Genomic DNA, 20,924 nt, shown 5'->3' with positions numbered 1-20,924 from the left:
CTCTCTCCTCTTCCTTTCCAGCCAAAAGACATGCCCTACTTTCTGAGATGGTTTCTGAAAATTTGGGAAAGTCCTGACAAACTCAACACCATAAGTGAAGAAATATGATTGTTTGAAGTCATAGGCCCAATACCTTATACTGCAATTTTGAAATTGCAGTGATTTTACTCTACTGATTTCTTGATATTAAAGACCTTGCATAAATAAAAAAGAATTGAATCAATATTACTAAGATCACTCAGGTGCAAATGCGACTGCATCTCTCTCTGCTTACAGATGAGTTGGTCACTTGTATTCAATATCTAAGCAAAAAGTATGTCTTGGAGTTAAGAATCCACCACAATTCCAAACCTAAGCTTATCTATTCCCCACCCAATCCTTATTTTCAATGAATACCTCTGGATTCAATTTCCATTCTATTAAAATGGCCTATTCAATTGCACAGCTTAAAAGTCTCCTTACACTGGCATGTCCAGCATGTCAATCTCCACAAGGAGCGATGTTACCCATAACCCCTTAGAGTTGGAAAAGTTTGTCAGTGTCACTAAATACGGCTCCAAATCATAGGAGAATATGGTGAATCATAGCAATACGACCCTTAGGGGATCTCTGCCCTCTTGCACACTGCAAATTCTTGCGCATCTGCGGTAACTTTGCAGCCACCATTTGTAATCGGTGGAACCTTTTTTGTAGATGCAATAGAAAATGGAATCAATACTGTACCGTTTCATTAAAAGATGATCTGCAGACAGTTTTGCACCCAAACACACTTGTGGATATGGTAATGCAAAACATCAGCAGGAAAAGCATTACGGTAAAGAAATTAACGCCAACTAAAATGACCTGAAAAGAAAAAAGGTACAAATTATTTAAAAAAAAATTGAATTACTTGTGTTTTACAGAGTAAAATTAAAGTTAAGATTCTAAACAAAGTACAATAAATGACAGACGTAAAGGTTCTATCTATAACTAAAATGAAAAAAGGAAATGCAGTAACTATTAATTAGTTCAACTTCTCTACAGCTCAGATGCAAGTCTATGTGAACTGTGTTGTCTGTTAGTGCCTCCATTTCCTTTGCTTCATATTTCAGAGTGTGTGTTGGGAACGGCGGAACGCACTAAATAAATAAATAATAAAGTGCGTTCGCCGCTCGGGTCCACCGTGCAGAAGGTGATATCATTGCTGCTGAGTAATGGCAGACACGCTATATGGCGGTATAAAGCGCACGGGTTAAACGCCACCTGATGTGCGCTGAGTGGACTCTGTTAGCTCACAGAGGCGCTGTAACATAAACGCCGAGCCTGTTAGTCTCACAGGTCTCAGCTAAATTGCACGCGCGGTATACGGTCACAGGACACGGACCCAAGGCTGAGGTCGGTGTCCGTATAGACCTACAGTGCATTCGGCGTCGCTACCGAAGACGCCGGTAAGTGTTGCTAACTGCAGCGCAGGGGTAACCACAGCCGCTCTACGATAGTGCCGTGAGAAATGACACAATCGGACCCTAGTGTAGAGATGCGGTGTGCACAGTGGCCTATGGCTTGCCCCTGACTGGCGCTATCTCTCTAGTTCCCTATCCACATGCATAATATCAGAGGGAGGGGAATCATAATAAGTCAGTCACCAGAATCATACATCCATCACCATTCACACATCTAGCAAGTAAAGTCTATACTAGCGCATGGCCGAGCGGCCGTGCGGGCCTTTTATAGCCGTGCGCTTCCAGGATCTTCCAGATCTCTGGGATGGACCAATCAGATCAGGAGAAGGACCTGAGCACGTGACTCCCGATCTCCAGTGGGAGATCGACTCGTGAGCATGCCCAGTAGTGCGGCAAGAGGACATAGCCTCTGGAGTGGTGTCCTGCAGAGCAGGCTGCGCTACCATTGCTGGTCCAGAGGTGGCAGCAACAACCTGTTAGGGACGGCGGAATGCACTAAATATAAATAATAGGAAGTGCGTTCGCCGCCCGGGGTCCACTGTGCAGTAGGTGTAACAACCGCAGCTGAGTAATGGCAGACTCGATATATGGCGGTATACTGTGCTCGGGTTACACGTCAACCGAGGTGCGCAGAGCGGACTCTGTTAAACTCACAGAGGTGCTTTAGTACAAATAAAGCATAAACGCCGAGCCTGTTAGCTTCACAGGTCTCAGCTGGCGTGCACACACGGTATAGGGACACAGGACATGGCCCAAGGCAGAGGTCGGTGTCCGTCTTGACCTACCGGGCGTGCGACGTCGCTACCGCGGACGCCAGTAAGTGCTGCTAACTGCAGCGCGGCGGTAACTACTGCCGCTGTACGACAGTGCCGTGAGGCATCATACTATCGGACGCTAGTGTAGCGTGCGATATGCACTGTGGCGTATGGCTTGCCACTGACTGGCGCTGACTATAACTCTAATTCCCTATCCACATGCATAATATCAGAGGGAAGGGGTTTCAAATGAGTCAGTCTCCAGAATCATACATCCATCACCATTCACACATAGCAAGTATAGTCAATACTAGCGCATGGGCGAGCGGCCATTCGGGCCTTTTATAGCCATACGCTTCCGGGACCTTCCAGACCTCTGAGATGGGCCAATCAGATCAGGACAAGGACCTGAGCACGTGACCCCCGATCTCCACTGGGAGATCGTCTTGTGGGCATGCCCAGTAGCGCGGCGAGAGGACTTAGCCTCTGGAGTGGTTTCCTGCAAAGCAGGTTGCGCTACGATTGCTGGTCCAGAGGTGGCAGCAACATCCAGACCTAGAGAGCTGGTCTGAGCAGGGTGCCTGGATTGCTGAGATTGCTGTGCAGGTCCCTGAGCGGTCGGAAAGGAATGGGAGACCGCTGGATGTATGGCCTTGGATTCCTGCTGTGCAGCTGCAGGAATCTGATGCCTAACACAACCAGATCCAGAGAGCTGGTCTGAGCAGGGTGTCTGGATCGCCGAGACTGCTGTGCAGATCCCTGAGAGGTCGGAGGGGAATGGGAGACCGCTGGCTGCATGGCTCTGGATTCCTGCTGTGCAGCTGTAAGAACCTGAAGCCTAACAGTGTGTGATAGCAAGAAGCAGGGGACAATTTTAGGGGCGATGACTACAGGTGCTGATTACATTAGCAATTTCATTTTTCATCTGGATGTCACATAGAAATATAAACAGCACAACATTGATTTTTCTTTGATGGAAGTCAAAGATGATGCCTTGGGTAAAGATAGAGATTCTTTAAGATGATGAATGCATTTAGTGAATTTGGTTGTGCTGCAGTTTCCGAAACGACCAACGGACGAAGGTGGCCCTGCTCTTTGAAGACCACAACCATCATGTTCTTAACTCATAGAACCCCTTGAAGTAATATTGCTCATAATAACTGAGTATGGACAGGGTGCTATAACCTCTATTTAAAGCAAATGAAAAAGTTTCTTACCTCGGGATCAAAGGCTCCTATGCATTGCAAATCGTCATTATAATGTGCACAGTATGATGAGCTCAGGTAGTATGGACGGAATATAAGATCAATTATAGCAATTATTATTCCACAAGCTGCAGCTAAAGAGCTCAAAATGTTCATCACCAAACCTGACTTTACCTGGAACACAAAATCATTACCGAATGGGGTTGTCAGATTAAGAAAGAATGTATTCAAGTGCTTTATGAAGAAATTTAGAGAAGACAACCTGTGTCCATATTTCCAATAATGGCATATAGACATTGTAAAAGGGATCACCAGCTTGGGATCTCTGTCTATGACTTGTTAGAGTGGCTTGCACTTTGGTTGATTTGAGCAATCTAAAAATCCAATACAAAAAAGGATAGTCTATTTAATATCGGGAAATCAGTCTTTAGGACCAGTCGGAGTGGAGATATTTATCAAGAGTTACTTTGTCCGTGTATTTTTTGGTTTCGGAAAACTTTTGTTGGTTTTCAGAAATAAAATAAGCTAGCCATTTTTTTCTTAAAGGGTTATTCTCAAGTTTGGAAGTATTATCCTATCTATGGGGGTTGGGGATCCAACCGCTAAGACTATCTCTGGTGGGTCCATTTAGGCCTCATTCAGATGTCCAAAGTTCTTGTACGAGTGTACAGTATCTAAGGTTTTCACGTCTAGCGCTTGTGCCTATGATAGTCTATGCGGCTATGTACATGCCAGTAAATTTTCATAAGAGCGCTGAAGCAAAATCGGCAATGCAATTATGTGGGTCTGTGAAAAAATTCAGCATGCACGCAGATGACATTGGTGTGAATAACCGATGACACTCAGACAACGCTCTAATCAAACTGATTAAAGTCTGATCAGAATAATCATTCTATTTTTCACATACTTGAGATTCCTTGATGTGCGAATGAGGCCTGAGAATGAATAGAGCAGCAGTGCGCATGATTGGCCTCTTCTCCATTCACATGGTGATCTTCAGAACCCCGATTCTTGGGATAAGTGAAACCTCCAGAATTCAGAATTCAAGCATTTGGAAGATACCCTCTATCCATTAGATAAGGGATAACTCCTGAACACCCCGGCTTAGTAAAACATGTTAGCCTCTCACAAAATCCTGAAGATGTCCATCTAAAGGGCTAATTTTGAAGAAATTAACTTATAAGGCATCTATCACTGCTTGATGACTGCTCTTTTTTTTTATTAAAAGAGAAGACACTAGACTGCCCTGGACTAAATATTTTTCTAAATATGACCAGTTATTATAAAGCCAATCCAATTATGTATGCAGCATCCAGATGATCCCACTCTCCAGGAGGTGGCAGATCTTCACTTATAGGTTGTCGGATCACAAAATGGTGAGCGGCATCCCACAAACCTCCAAATCAGCGTTTAAAAAAGTACCAAAACCAGAAATGTTGCTATTTTGACTAAAGGAGCCCTGTTTGCATCATTGTAGCAGCAATTACAGATCAGTAATAGTGATGAGCGAGCATGCTCGCCACTACTCCATGCTCTCCCAAGCATCTCACTGCTCAAAATTCTCGGAGCTCGCTGAGTATTTCTGGGGTTACTCGGCGGGAGCCCGGGTCCCCGTTCTGAATGTCGGGTGCTCTTTAGAGAGCCAATCAACATGCAGGGATTGTCTTCCACACACAGTAATGCCACAGCCATGTTGGTTGTGGCATTACAGTGATTGGCTGGCAGCACAGAGTCATCTCATCAGGTTTATATCAGACCTGGCACCGCCATGCTCGTCACAGTCTGCTCCTTAATCAGTCAGTGTAGGGAGAGTTGCTGCTGAGCTAGGGAAAGATTTATTTGCTTTGTACTTAGGTTGGGTGTATCATATATAATACACATATCCATCTCAACTAACATTCCTTCTGAGGACTAATAAAGCTGCATAGATATCAGTGCTAGGCAGGCAGGCAGTGTATGTGGCAGACTTCAGGGCATATAGCAAGAGGGTCCATTCCAGTTCTGTCTGCTGATACTGCCTATTACAGATACAGTGGGGAAAAAAAGTATTTAGTCAGTCAGCAATAGTGCAAGTTCCACCACTTAAAAAGATGAGAGGCGTCTGTAATTTACATCATAGGTAGACCTCAACTATGGGAGACAAACTGAGAAAAAAAATCCAGAAAATCACATTGTCTGTTTTTTTTTCATTTTATTTGCATATTATGGTGGAAAATAAGTATTACCTGTAGTAATGGCACCTGTTTAAACTTGTTATCAGTATAAAAAGACACCTGTGCACACCCTCAAACAGTCTGACTCCAAACTCCACTATGGTGAAGACCAAAGAGCTGTCAAAGGACACCAGAAACAAAATTGTAGCCCTGCACCAGGCTGGGAAGACTGAATCTGCAATAGCCAACCAGCTTGGAGTGAAGAAATCAACTGTGGGAGCAATAATTAGAAAATGGAAGACATACAAGACCACTGATAATCTCCCTCGATCTGGTGCTCCACGCAAAATCCCACCCCGTGGGGTCAGAATGATCACAAGAACGGTGAGCAAAAATCCCAGAACCACGCGGGGGGACCTAGTGAATGAACTGCAGAGAGCTGGGACCAATGTAACAAGGCCTACCATAAGTAACACACTACGCCACCATGGACTCAGATCCTGCAGTGCCAGACGTGTCCCACTGCTTAAGCCTGTACATGTCCGGGCCCGTCTGAAGTTTGCTAGAGAGCATTTGGATGATCCAGAGGAGTTTTGGGAGAATGTCCTATGGTCTGATGAAACCAAACTGGAACTGTTTGGTAGAAACACAACTTGTCGTGTTTGGAGGAAAAAGAATACTGAGTTGCATCCATCAAACACCATACCTACTGTAAAGCATGGTGGTGGAAACATCATGCTTTGGGGCTGTTTCTCTGCAAAGGGGCCAGGACGACTGATCCGGGTACATGAAAGAATGAATGGGGCCATGTATCGTGAGATTTTGCGTGCAAACCTCCTTCCATCAGCAAGGGCATTGAAGATGAAACGTGGCTGGGTCTTTCAACATGACAATGATCCAAAGCACACCGCCAGGGCAACGAAGGAGTGGCTTCGTAAGAAGCATTTCAAGGTCCTGGAGTGGCCTAGCCAGTCTCCAGTGCTCAACCCTATAGAAAACCTTTGGAGGGAGTTGAAAGTCCGTGTTGCCAAGCGAAAAGCCAAAAACATCACTGCTCTAGAGGAGATCTGCATGGAGGAATGGGCCAACATACCAACAACAGTGTGTGGCAACCTTGTGAAGACTTACAGAAAACGTTTGACCTCTGTCATTGCCAACAAAGGATATATCACAAAGTATTGAGATGAAATTTTGTTTCTGACCAAATACTTATTTTCCACCATAATATGCAAATAAAATGAAAAAAAAAAACAGACAATGTGATTTTCTGGATTTTTTTTTCTCAGTTTGTCTCCCATAGTTGAGGTCTACCTATGATGTAAATTACAGATGCCTCTCATCTTTTTAAGTGGTGGAACTTGCACTATTGCTGACTGACTAAATACTTTTTTTTCCCCACTGTATTTCTAGACATAGCCCCAGGTATCAGGGGCCAGGAATATTTTTTTTTGGATCTTAATCCTGATTTTTTGCTTTAAAACAATCAAGAGAACACCGTTTTTCTGCTACATTTGCTTGTTGGCACTGCAGAATATAGCCAGATCCTTTCTATATTACAGCACTAAAAAAAACGCTATATATCAGTGCACTCAAAATTGTGCCATTTTAGGCTTCCATTTCAATTTTGTTGCAGTGTTTTAGCCAAGTTACTGACACCAGTTTGCTGAAAAAAAAAGTTACTTACAGGCCAAATATTTCAAACCATGGTTTTCCGTCACACGGATCACATATAAGTTCGCTCCAAATTCAGCCATTTGTAGTGAACGTGTAAAATTTTGTCCTCCATTCAAAATGAGCAAGGCGCGTGGCAAGGGACAGGGAACTGGATGTGATGATGATGGTGCATGCAGAGGCCAAGGCCGTGGCCAAGCTGAAATTGTGCCACAACAAACACCCATATCTTCTCGCCCAACTTTCCTGTTCGAATAACTAGGGGACCAGAGAAGCACACCACAATTGAACCCAGAGCAGTGTCAAAAGGTTATTGGTTGGATAGCAGATAATGCTTCCAGTCACTTTGCCACCACTACCCTGTATTCCAAATGGTCAAGTTTCAATACCCGTGAGTCTGGACCGCATATTCCTCATACTGATCCTCCTTCCTCCCACTATGCTGAGTGCCCAGAGACAACTGATCCCACACTTGGACACTCCGAAGAGCTGTTCACTTTTCCATTTATAGATTTGGGCCTCTCACCTGGTCCAATTAAAGTGGAGCAAGAGAAAATCGCATGTAGCGATGCCCAAATATTTGAGCAGCCATGGTCAGACAAAGGCGATGGTGGGAAAGTGTCAGAAGAGGTGGACGATGATGAGACACAATTGCAAGAAAGTCAGGAGGAGGACCAGGGTGCGGAAGTGAAGAACGAGGTGGTGGGTGATATAGTAACTGACCCAAGCTGGCAGGAGGACATGCAGAGCGAGGACAGCAGCACACAGGGGGAGGGAGGCATATCACCCCAACAGGCAGGAAGAAGCAGTGTGGTGGCCACAGACAGAAGGCGGGCAACTATTCCCCGTAACATCAACATGACAGAATTAGCCAGTTAAACTGTTAGGTCATCCTGAGTCTGGTTGTTTTCTAAAGACTCTGCCGATAACCCCAAAAAGGCCATTTGCACCACCTGCCAGGCCAGCGACCAGCATCAGCAGGGGTAGCAAAACTACCAGCCTGACCACCACCAGCATGATCAGGCACATGGTAGCAAAGCACCCGACTTTGTGGGCCGAACCCCAGGGTCCAGGAACAGTGTCTGTGGGTGACACCACTGCTTCTTCCACTGTTGTGCATGCAAGCCAATCCCCTGTCCATGGTGCATGCAAAGATGCCTCCTGTCCTGCCCTTGTCGTTGCACATACTCAACTAGCACCATCAGCAAGTACGTCCACGTACTTGTCCCAGTGCAGCTTTCAGTTGTCCATACCCCAGTCGTTGGAACGCAAATGCAAATATGCAGCAAACACCCCACAGGCCACACTGCTAAATTCACACATTTTGCGACTACTTGTGTTTGAAATGTTGCCTTTTAGGCTCGTGGAGATGGAAACTCTCTGCAACCTGATGGCGGCAGCCATCTCTCGGCACTCGGTCCCCAGCCGCCACTATTTCTCCCTGTGTGCCGTCTCCCCATTACACAAGCATGTGTCCCACAACATTAGCTATGCCCTCAACAATGTAGTAACTGGGAAAGTCCACCTAACCACGGATACGTGGAAAAGTGCTTGTGGGCAGGGACGGTACATCTCGCTGATGGCACACTGGGTAAATATTATGGAAGCCGGGACCCAGTTGGACCTTAGGATAGAACATGTCCTCCCGACGCTGAGGATTGCAGGCCATACGTCAATCAGGGTTGCCCACACAGTCTACAGCTCCTGCACCTCCTCCTCCTTCACCTTCTCTTTAGCCTCCATCTCCAAAAGTAACATATCAGTCACAAGCTGGAAGTACTGCAGCACTGCCTCAGCCAAGCAGCAACAGGTTGTGCTGAAGCTAATATGCTTACATGACAAACCGCAAAATGCTGAAGAGTTGTGGACAGCTCTGAAAGAGCAGGCAGATCTGTGGCTGACTCCGCTGAACCTATAGCCAGGCATGGTCATGTGTGACAATGGTTGGAATCTGGTAGCAGCTCTGAGGCGAGGCAAGCTCAAACATGTACCATGCCTGGCCCATGTGCTTAACCTCGTGGTTCAGTGGTTTCTAAAAACCTACCCGGAGGTGCCGGATCTGCTTGTTACAGTACTGTGTGCCCATTTTAGAAAGTCAGCTACAGCTTCCGCCGCCCTTGCTGTGTTTCATCAGCATTTGCAGCTACCGGCTCACTGACTGGTTTGTGATGTCCTCACGCATTGGAACTCTACCCTGCAGATGATGGAAAGGATTTGTGAGCCGAAGAGGGCAGTTGTTGACTGCCAGCATGAACAAGGCCGTCAGTATTCAGTTCAGACTAGACACATAAGACCTCAGGAGTGGACATCACTGTCAGACATATGTACCATCCGCCAAAACTTTAAGGAGACCACAAAGATGGTGAGCGGCGACGACACCATAATTAGCGTCACCATCCCGCTTCTCTGTGTTCTGAAACGCTTTCTGCTCACAATCAAAGAAGATGCAGGTGGAGCACGATGAGATGGAGCAAGGAACCATACTGGGTGATTACACATAGCCCAGCCTCATGTCATCCCAACGTGGATTGGGTGACAATGAGGAAGAAGAGGAGGAGGAGGAAGAACAGGAGCTACTTTCATGCGCTATAGACGGTACTATCTGCACAACTGTCATACCGTCTGTTCAGTGTGGATGGCCTGAGGATAGGGAGGAGGAGGAGGTGGATAACATGGAAGTCTTGCTTGTTAACAGTCTGGCACGCATGGCTGAGTTTATGTTACGCTACCTTTCCAGTGACCCTCGCGTTACGTTATCCAAATTTTGGGTGACAGTCATTACTGGTTGGTGACATTTCTAGACCCACGTTACAAGGAGAACTTTCTATCTCTTATTCCCGAGGTGAACAGGTCTACTAAAATGGGGCAGTACCAGAGGGCCCTTGTTGCGGAATTATTAATAAAATTCCCATTTAAAAACGCTGGTGGCAGACATCACAGTTTGTTGGACAACCAAGGAGTACAGGTGAGAGAGACACAATTCCAAACCAGCAGAGGCAGGGGAACATTGGCAAAGTTCTGGGAGAGTTTTCTCAGACCATCCCATCGCAGTGGCCCTGAGGCGTGGGGTCCTGTCACAAGGAGTGCCAATTTTTAGAAGATGCTGAGGGAGTACCTTGCTGACCGTACCAACGTCCTGCGTGATTCCTCTGTGCCTTATAATTATTGGGTATCCAAGCTGGACATGTGGCATGAACTGGCTCTCTACACCTTGCTGCTAGCATTTTGTCAGAGCGGGTTTTTAGTGCTGCTGGTGGAATTATAACTGATAAGCGCATCGCCTGTCAACTGAAAATTCTGACAGGCTGACTCTTATAAAAATGAACAAGGGCTGGATTGGGCCAGACTTCTCAACACCACCGAATGATAGCAGCGTATCATAAACTCAAATCCAGTGTCTTTGTCAAGGTTGGCTGATGAGAAAACTGGGACAAGGGGCACCTTTCCTGGCCCTGACTCTAGGGGGCACCCTAACACGCCCTGTTCCCCGGGATACCTTAGATGGCGAGGATGCCGGGGCCTCCGCCCTAGTCCTGTCTCCTAGCTTTAGCCCTGCGTCTGTCCCCTTCCCCCCACCCAGGGAAGAGAGGCGCTACCGTGTACCAAAGTACACCACCCTGACAGACAGGAGAACGAGAAAAGGGTAAAAGAAAATTCCACTCACAAATAATACTCTCACAAACAACAGAGGTATACACCAGGGTGTGAAGGACGGGGGGAGAAAATAAAGCAGGAATGGATGAGGAATCTCCAAGCGTACAAACCAAGCAACCGTTGCACAATAAACTCCTCCAGCACTCCAAACACCAGCTTCTCCCTCTCCAGATCTTTGTAGCAAATGCTAACTCAGACAACGATCTGGCCTGCAGAGCTAGCTTTTATAGGAGAGAGGAGTGGTTAACCAAGCACAGCTGCAAGCAGGGATTTCCACATGGCCGATTAACCCCTGTCCTGCTGAAAGAAAACAAACACCCCTAATACGCTGGAGAAGTGCTTCTTCTCAGCGGCAAAGCAGGAGCCATGAGACGCTGCGGTTTTCTAGCTCTATTCTGTCGCTGTAACGCTGTGACAGTCTTTTTTTAGGATGTCTATTCCCATACACCTCTTCACACCCACACATGGGTTTATGCTTCCTGATTTTGGCTATTTGCTGTTGTCCTCCTACTTCTCCTCATCCTCATCCTCCACCACCATATCACCAGGGTGACCGTGGTCCATGATGCAACACCCACATAATTTTTTCAAAGGGTGTTTATGATGCCCATAAAAACAATTTGTTAGACTGTGTGCACATGTATACCCCTGTGGGGTAAATGTTTGTCAGCTCATACACTTAGTGCATGGGCATTACAAGTATAGGAGACCCGCTCCTTTCTAATAGGAACATTTTTTCATGAGGCTCTCCTGTATGTCTCGTCAAAGGGGTATTGGGGTGTGTCCAAATTTTTGGCAGCCCTTGCATTCACTGCATAGGCAAACACTATGGGAGACCCACTTCCTAATAATGGGAAAATTTTTTCATGAGGCCCTGCTATACGTCTCTTCAAAGGGGTATTATGGTGCGTCCAATTTTTGGCAGCTCTTGCATTCATTGCATAGGCAAACAGTATGGGAGAACCGTTTCCTAATAATGGGAACATTGCTTTCAGGAGGCCCTCCTGTATGTCTCTTCAAATGGGTATTGGGGTGCATCCAAATTTTAGGCAGTCCTGCCACTCACTGCATAGGCAAATACTATGGGAGACCAACTTCCTAATAATGGGAATATTGTTTTCAGAAGGCCCTCCTGTACTTCTCTTCAAAGAGGTATTATGGTGCGTCCAAATTTTTGGCAGCCCTTGCATTCACTGCATAGACAAACACTATGGGAGACCCACTTCCTAATAATGGGAACATTGTTTTCAGGAGGCCCTCCTGTACGTCTCGTCAAAGGGGTATTGGGGTTCGTACTAATTTTTGGCAGCCCTGCCACTCACTGCATACGCAATAAGAGTATAGGAGACCCACTGTTTAATAATGGGAACAACAAAGCATAGCCAGCTGATGGATCTCTAAGAATAGTGAGGGCCGACTGCTGGCCCTTTAAGAATAGTAAAGGCAGCCTGATGGCCCTATAAAAATAGGCTTTGTAACTTTCAGAGTCCCTCCTTCATAAATAAAACAGAATGTGTCTGATGTGTCACACACCACATGGTCAGATAAGGTTGTAAAATGTTAAAATGACATTTCCCAGTGAATGCATTTGTCTTGGTTGAAAGCAATGCTAAAAATCAAAAACGTATCAAAAACACTACGTGTGAACATAGCACAAGGTGTGGAGGAGCATTTTTGTTTTTGGTTATTTATTTTGCCTTATATACAAGTCATTACCCTGGAAAGGATGTTCCTTAACATATTTACCAGGAAAATCCATTTTGGTTTCCTTTTTGTATGTTTTATTGTGAGTCTGTAAAAGTGGAGTAAGACTCTAACAACATTGTTCACAGCAGTGACCTAGGAGTCAGAAATGCTTCCAGGGGTCTTCCCCATGATGTTCCCATGTCATTTGAGCATTGTTCCCATCGATTTCCACAATATCTAGTCCCTCTAAAGACCGCCGGGGGGGGGGGCACCGGAAAAATGCTCGAATTTCTCATAGACTTACATTGAGCTCGTTGCTCGGGTCGAGCACCCGAGTATTACAATTTGCTCGACCCGAGCAATGAGCACCCGAGCATTTTAGTGCTCGCCCATCACTAATCAGTAACATTAATGCACCAGTTACCTACAGGTAATTACTATTTTAATGATGCAGTTAGTTCTCCATTAGTCAAGTGTTCTACTGGCACCCTTACATGGAGCACTCTGCAGACACCCTTTTGTGGAGCACTCTGCAGGCACCCTTATGTGGAGACCTCTGTGGGCTCCCTTATGTGGAACATTTTGCAGGTGCAATTATGTGGAACACTTTGCGGGTACTATTATGTGGAGCGCTCTGCGGGTACTATTATGTGGAGCACTCTGCAAGTACACTTATGGGGAGCACTCTGCAGGCACCATTATGTGGAGTACTCTGCAGGCACACTTATGTGTATACCCAAAAAGAGACTAGGATTGTCAACTACTATCAAGTATAAATGTACAACCTCATCTTAGATCATAAATAGATAGTTAGAAAAGATATCTCACCCATAGTAAACTTTGTGTGCAAGTGCGGGTAGCAGCAGCCCCAATGCGCATTTCTCTTGGGCTTCTTCAGGGGGCTGGCACATTTATGTGGTGCACTCTGTGGGTACTATTATGTGGAGCACTTTGCAGGTACTATTATATGGAGCACTCTGCAGGCACACTTCTGTGGAGTACTCTCAGGCATACTTATGGGGAGCACTCTGCGGGCACCCTTTTGTGGAGCACTTTTTGGGTACAATTATGTGGAGCACTCTGCAGGTACTATTTTGCGGAGCACTCTGCAGGTACTATTATGTGGAGCACTCTGCAGACACACTTATGGGGAGCACTCTTCGGGCACACTTGTGGGGAGCACTCTGCAAGCACCCTTATGTGGAGCACTCTGGGGGTACTATTATAAGGAGCACTCTGTGGGAACACTAATGCGGAGCATTCTGCGGGTACTATTATGTGGAGCACTCTGCGGGCACCTTTATGTGGAGCACTCTTTGGGCACACTTATGGGGAGCACTCTGCAAGCACCTTTATGTGGAGCTCTCTGCAGGTACTATTATAAGGAGCACTCTTCGGGCACACTTATGGGGAGCACTCTGCGAGCACCCTTATGTGGAGCACTCTGGGGGTACTATTATAAGGAGCACTCTGCGTGCACACTTATGCAGAGCATTCTGCGGGTACTATTATGTGGAGCACTCTGCGGGCACCCTTAAGTGGAGCTCTCTTTGGGCACACTTATGGGGAGCACTCTGCAGGTACTATTATAAGGAGCACTCTGCGGGCACACTTATGTGGAGCATTATGCGGATACTATTATGTGGAGCACTCTGAGGGCACCCTTATGTGGAGCACTCTGAGGGCACACTTATGGGGAGCACTCTGTGAGCACCCTTATGTGGAGCACTCTGTGGGTACTATTATGTGGAGCATTGTAATGACAGTATTAACAGGTTCATTTTGATGGCATGGTTAATGGAAGCACTGCACCTGACTTAGCCTTAACATATGGAGGACCATAGAAAAAATCAATTGCATGCATTTCAATTCTTCCTGAAAATATCCTTAAAAGAAAGCAAAGATGATTTTTATTTCTTATTACCTTTCCCACTGTTGGTTTCACTGAAGCAGCCACAGACAGTGATCCGGAGATAATAAACTGTACAAATTAAAATAGAGCAAACTTATATTTTATTTTACTGTAAGATTAAGAAAAAAGTGAACCAGTCTAACCAGTATCATTTTAGAAAATGTACAGTTGGTAATATAAATAATATGCTTAAAGTGTTTTTCCACAATTACAATAAAAATTCCTTTATAAAAAATAAAAAAGCAGCTCTCGGGACCATTGGCTTGGTTTTGGCAATTTAGACTTTTCCCTTTCAAATGGATGAGATACAATATTAGACACACTGAAATAAGTGAAAGGAGAGGAAACCTTTGTGTCTCAGTAGCATAGGATTGAGGTAAATCCAAGGAGGAAATGAGCAAATTCTAAACTTAATGAATCCACTAGAAATTGCTAAAAATGTGAATTCTAAACCAACATCATTTTGAGAGATTTAATTTACAGGGGTCCAGGAAAATGGCGTTTATCCGGCTGCCATATTACTGTATTCTGAGGGCCTGGGAATGGATTAAAAAATAATGAGCTTGTATAATCACCTATCTACATCCCTGTTCATACATGTCCGCCAACTGCAGCTGCTGCTCCACTTTGTTGGCCCCTGTTGATCAGACCACAGAGTTCATGTAGAGCACTGTCTATGTCCCCACTCCCCCTTGACCGCTGGGGCAGGACAGAGATGAATGAAAAGGAGCATATGGGAAGAAAATAGAGGAGCAGCTGGAGTGCCCGCCAAGGCAGTGAGGTACTCGGTTCCGGGCCGCTTTCTTAAAGGGACAGTGTCACAGCGGCGGTGACCCGATCCGTGGCCCTGGGCATCCAATAAAAGGGGTGTATTTACAAGGGAATGAAAAAGAAAGAGTTTTTGTAATGAGTTTGTGACGCTACCCATGGTATCTGATCAATAGTGACTAGCGCTGCAGTGCAGATCCGTTGTGACTGATGGTGATGCAGCTAAGTTGGTAAAGTTCTCCACAGGTACAGCTGAGTCCCAGGGCAAGTGAAAGATGTTGACGAATAGATGGGGATGTAGTAGGTAGCAAGAGATGCAGCAGTGCTGAGAAGGTGATGCAGGAAGAATTCAAAGGGCACAACAGAGTGCAGTTTCCTTTACCTTTTACTGTGCTTTGGAGGTACAGTCCAGGATTCAGATTACATATGGTACAGGAGTCGGTCAGCCTGTATGCAATTTGGGAATCTCTCTATGCAGGTGGGTTGTGAGGTCTCCATTCTAGTGCTATTCTGAAGTACTTGCAGTTGTGAACTCCACTCAAGTTCCTTTTTCTGTCTGTTACATAGAACTCCACTCGCATGACAAGTAGCTGTAGCCTCCTTCATGAACTGCCCTTAATGGCATCTCTGGCTCGCATGTTGCTACTGTGTCATTGAGCCTCTATTCCTCTGGTTTATGTTGTGGGACCTTTAGTATCCACACAACCTCGGACTCTGTCGTTCGGTCTCTGCGCTTCAGCTTAGGGGTGAGCTCCTCTATAGCTCCAAGCCCCAGCTCCTTCTCCCACTTCCTGTCGCTTTCCTGTCCACACTTCAACTACTCACTTCCTATTTCTGACCACAGTTAGGTTCAGAGTTCCCTCTGCTGGCCTGGAGTAGGAACTGTGTTGAGTGCTGGAACTACCTGACTAACGTCAGGTCCACAGTCAAAAAACATAATTCTGGCATTTTGACTTTTTTCTCGCTACGCCATATACCAATTGGATTAATTATTTTTATAGATTGATAGATCAGGTGATTCTGAACACGGCGATACCAACTATATGTATTCTTTTTAATTGCTTTATTTTCAATGGGGCAAAAGGGGAGTGATTTAAACTTTTATAAAAAACATTTTTTCTCATTTAACACTGGCTTCAATAGTCTCCATGGGAGACTAGAAGCTACAATCATCCGATCACTTGTGCTGCATAGAGCAGGACTTCATCCCTGCTCTATGTAGCTAAAATGATCACTTGCTATGAGCGCCGATCAGCGCTCATAGCAATCCAGCATTGACAACCACAGGTGTTAGGCGTGGGGTTCCTGCAGCTGCACAGCAGGAATCCAGAGCCATACATCCAGCGGTCTCCCATTCCTTTCTGACCGCTCAGGGACCTGCATAGCAATCTCGGCGATCCAGGTGCCCTGCTCAGACCAGCTCTCTGGGTCTGAATGTCGCTACCACCTCTGGACCAGCAATGGTAGCGCAGCCTGCTTTGCAGGAAACCACTCCTGAGGCTAAGTCCTCTCGTCGCGCTACTGGGCATGCCCACGAGACAATCTCCCAGTGGAGATCGGGGGTCACATGCTCAGGTCCTTGTCCTGATCTGATTGGCCCATCTCAGAGGTCTGGAAGGTCCCGGAAGCACCTGGCTATAAAAGGCCCGAATGGCCGCTCGGCCATGTGCTAGTATAGACTATACTTGCTATGTGTGAATGGTGACAGATGTATGATTCTGGTGACTGACTCATTTTAAAACCCCTTCCCTCTCATATTACGCATGTGGATAGGGAATTAGAGTTATAGCGGGGCCAGTCAGTGGCAAGCCATACGCCACAGTGCATACCGCACTGCTAGTGTGATGCCTCACGGCACTGTCGTACAGTGGCAGCAGCTACCGCCGCGCTGCAGTTAGCAGCACTTACCGGCGTCCGCGGTAGCGACGCCGCACGCACGGTAGGTCAAGACGGACACTGACCTCTGCCTTGGGCCGTGTCCTGTGACCATATACCGTGTGTGCACGCCAGCTGAGACCTGTGAAGCTAACATTTAACGTTTAACCCGAGCGCAGTATACCGCCATATAGCGAGTCTGCCATTACTCAGCAGCGGTTGTTACACCTACTGCACGGTGGACCCCGGGCGGCGAACGCACTTCCTATTATTTATATTTACTGCGTTCTGCCATCCCTAACATTATACTAGCGCCAGGGTCTGGCTAGTAATGGCGGACCTTCAGAAGTTGCAGCGGTACATTCGGCAGCTGGAGAGCAAGTTGGTGGCTATCGAGAACTGCACCTCAGCTGCGGATGCTACGCTAGCCGCAGCTCAGGCAGTCGCAGAGGCTGTCTCACGCGTGCCCACACTCACGCCTATGCCGACAATATCTCGCCTCCCGCTCCCCGACAAGTTTTCGGGTGACAGTGCCACCTGTAGGGGATTCGTGAGTCAGTGCTCTATCCAGCTTGAGTTACTGGCTGCACGGTTCCCTACAGAGCGGGCTAAGGTGGGATTTATTGCTTCTCTTTTATCTGGCAAGGCATTAGAGTGGGCTACGCCATTGTGGGAGCGTGATGATCCCATGGTTCAGGGGGCTGCTCAGTTCCTTGCGGCTCTGAAGCAGGTATTTTTGGGACCACGGATCACGCACGACACCTCTCTCCAATTGTTGGCCCTAACACAGGGGTCTCTCTCGGTCAGCCATTATGCCGTCCGATTCCGGACATTGACTTCTGAACTAGAATGGCCCAATTAAGCACTCATCCCTGTGTTTTGGAGAGGGTTGGCAGAGCATGTCAAATATGCTCTAGCAACCAGAGAGGTCCCCACAAGTCTGGAGAAAGTGATTGCCATCTCCACTCGTATTGATCTCCGGTTTATGGAGCGTGGGCTGGAACGTGCGCAATCCAGACGAAGGGTTAACTTGGCTCCCACCTTCACCGAGCCGCTAAGATCTCCCGCTCAGGAGCTTACATCCTCCAAACCTATGGAGGTGTCTCGCGCCGGCCCCAAGCCACATCCGGTGAGAAGCTCCGCATGTTGTTACCAGTGCCGTCAGTTTGGTCACTCGGCTAGCACGTGTACTCTGCGGTCGGAAAAACGATCACGTCCAGTGGTCGTAGATGGTGGTCAGACAAATATGAGACCCTTTTCTCCCAAACCGGTATTCCAAGGGACATTAGATAGCGGGGCCTCCACCTGGGAGGTAGAGGTTACCGTGGATTCCGGGGCTGAGGGGAACTTTATGTCCTCGACCTTCGCCCAGAAACACGCTATTCCACTGGTGTTACTGCCCCAACCTCTGACCATCAGGGTGGTTAATGGTGCACCTTTACCATCTCAGGTGACCCACCAGACAGCCCCACTCGGGCTCTCAATCTCACCCTCTCATCGTGAGATTCTGTCCTTGTTCATTTTGCCAGATGGCATCGACTAGGTGCTTCTCGGAGTTCCCTGGCTCCTTTGTCACTCCCCTCATATTGATTGGGCTTCGGGGAATATACTGGGTTGAAGCAAGGACTGTGAGGGAAGGTGCCTGAGGGGTAGTGTTCAGGTAGCTTCCATTGAAGTGCCTGCGGATCTCTCCGTGCTTCCTAAATCTTACCACCAGTACGCTGACGTCTTCCCTAAAAAATCTGCGGAGACACTCCCACCGCACCATCCTTACGATTGTCTGATAGATCTTCTGCCAGGCACGGAACCTCCTAGAGGCTGTGTCTCACTCCCTGAGACAGAGGCTATGTCTCAATATATCTGGGAGAACCTGGCTAGAGGTTTTATCAGAAAGTCGGTGTTGCCGGTTGGTGCAGGGTTCTTCTTTGTGCAGAAGAAGAGCGGAGAGTTATGTCCCTGCATTGACTACAGAGGTCTCAACGCCATAACAGTTAAAAACAAATACCCTCTCCCGTTGATCTCTGAGCTATTTCACAGGTTGTGAGGGGCCCGGATCTTTATGAAATTAGATCTACGGGGGATGTACAACCTGATCCGCATTCGCGAAGGAGACGAGTGGAAGACAGCCTTTAATACCAGGGATGGCCACTACGAATATCATGCCTTTGTAATGCGCCTGCTGTCTTCCAGGATTTCATCAACGACGTCTTCCGCGATATGCTCTCCACCTCAGTGGTGGTCTATCTGGATGACATCCTCATCTTCTCGCCAGATTTGACCTCCCACCGGATAGACATCTGGAGGGTCTTCGACAGTCTGCTGGTGAACTCTCTTTTTGCCAAGCTGAAGAAGTGCCAGTTTGAGCAGGAGTCCTTGCCGTTCCTGGGCTACATCATCTCGGCCCAGGGGTTGGCTATGGATCTGGCCAAACTGCAAGCGGTAATGGACTGGCAGGAACCACACTCACTCAAAGCGGTGTAGCGCTTCCTAGGGTTCATCAACTATTACCGCCAGTTCATACCTCACTTTTCCACACTGTTAGCTCCTTTGGTTGCTCTCACAAAGAAAGGAGCTAATCCTAACGCATGGTCTGAACAGGTCTCCAAGGCCTTCTTGTCTCTAAAATCCCATTTTGCTGGTGCTCTCATCTTACACCGTCCCGATGTGGATAAACCGTTTATCCTGGAGGTAGATGCCTCTTCCGTCGGTGCAGGAGCAGTCCTTTTCCAGAAGGATGCTCAAGGTCGGAAGCATCCCTTCTTCTTCTCTAAGACCTTCTCACCGGCAGAGAAGAATTACTCCATCGGGGACAGGGAGCTGCTAGCAATGAAGTTGGCCTTTTCCGAGTGGAGAAATCTCCTGGAGGGAACTCAGTTCCCCTTCCAGGTGTATACGGACCATAAAAATCTGGTCTATTTACAAATGGCCCAGCCCTTGAACTCTCGTCAAGCTAGGTGGTCGCTCTTCTTCTCCCGCTTCCGCTTCACCTTGCACTATCTCTCTGGAGAGAAGAACGTCCGTGCGGATGCTCTCTCGCACTCGGTGGTCTCAGCGGAGGAAAGGGAGGCTGAGCCACGGCTAATTCTCCCTTCGGAGAGCTTTATAACCGTGGCTCCAGTTGCTCTCGAGTCAGTGACACCGGGCAAGACCTTTGTGCCTCCTCAGCTACGGCCGGAGGTTCTCGTCTGGGCACATGCGTCCAGGGTGGGTGGTCACTTTGGCAATAAGCGGACCACAGAACTCCTGGCAGGGTCGTATTGGTGGCCGCACCTGACTCGAGACACTAAGGAATACATACAAGCATGCGTCTCGTGTACACGGAACAGGTCCTCTAGACAGAGGCCGGCTGGTTATTGTACCCTCTGCCGGTGGCGGATAGACCTTGAGAGATGGTTGGCATGGATTTTGTGGTTGGCCTGCCCAAGTCTGGTGGCAGTACGATCATCTGGGTGGTCATCGACCATTTTTCTAAAATGGTGCATCTGGTGCCACTCGCACGGTTGCCTTCCGCTCTTGGTCTTGCCACACTGATCATAAAACATGTATTCCGTCTGCATGGCATGCCGGACAAAATTGTTAGTGATCGAGGTCCCCAGTTCGCGCCCCGGTTTTGGAGGGAGCTCTGCAGCCTACTCAGTATTGAGCTAAACCTGTCCTCCGCTTACCACCCCGAGACGAACGGCTTGGTTGAGAGAGCCAACCAAACCTTGGTCAGGTACCTGCGGTATTTCAGCTCTGCCAGGCAGGATGACTGGGCATCCTTGCTACCATGGGCTGAATTTGCCCTGAATAATGCAGTGGCT

General features: G+C 47.3%; 1 protein-coding gene across 1 annotated transcript in view; it reads right to left on the bottom strand.

Moving 5' to 3' along the window:
• Positions 1-20,924, bottom strand: part of LOC141097980 (membrane-spanning 4-domains subfamily A member 4A-like) — a 43,475-nt gene that overhangs the window by 8,097 nt on the left and 14,454 nt on the right. Inside the window, exons 4-6 of the mRNA XM_073585550.1 lie at positions 14,491-14,547; positions 3,415-3,576; positions 724-843 (exon numbers count right to left, since the gene is read on the bottom strand). Coding sequence (XP_073441651.1) covers positions 724-843; positions 3,415-3,576; positions 14,491-14,547 — 339 coding nt within the window. The remainder of the gene's footprint in view (positions 1-723; positions 844-3,414; positions 3,577-14,490; positions 14,548-20,924) is intronic.

The sequence above is a fragment of the Dendrobates tinctorius genome, unplaced genomic scaffold (assembly GCF_039654945.1).
Source record: "Dendrobates tinctorius isolate UK_male_01 unplaced genomic scaffold, ASM3965494v1 ptg000086l, whole genome shotgun sequence".
NCBI lineage: Eukaryota > Metazoa > Chordata > Amphibia > Anura > Dendrobatidae > Dendrobates > Dendrobates tinctorius.
The sequence above is the reverse complement of the archived record's forward strand: the minus strand, read 5'-3'. Positions and strand labels throughout refer to the sequence as shown.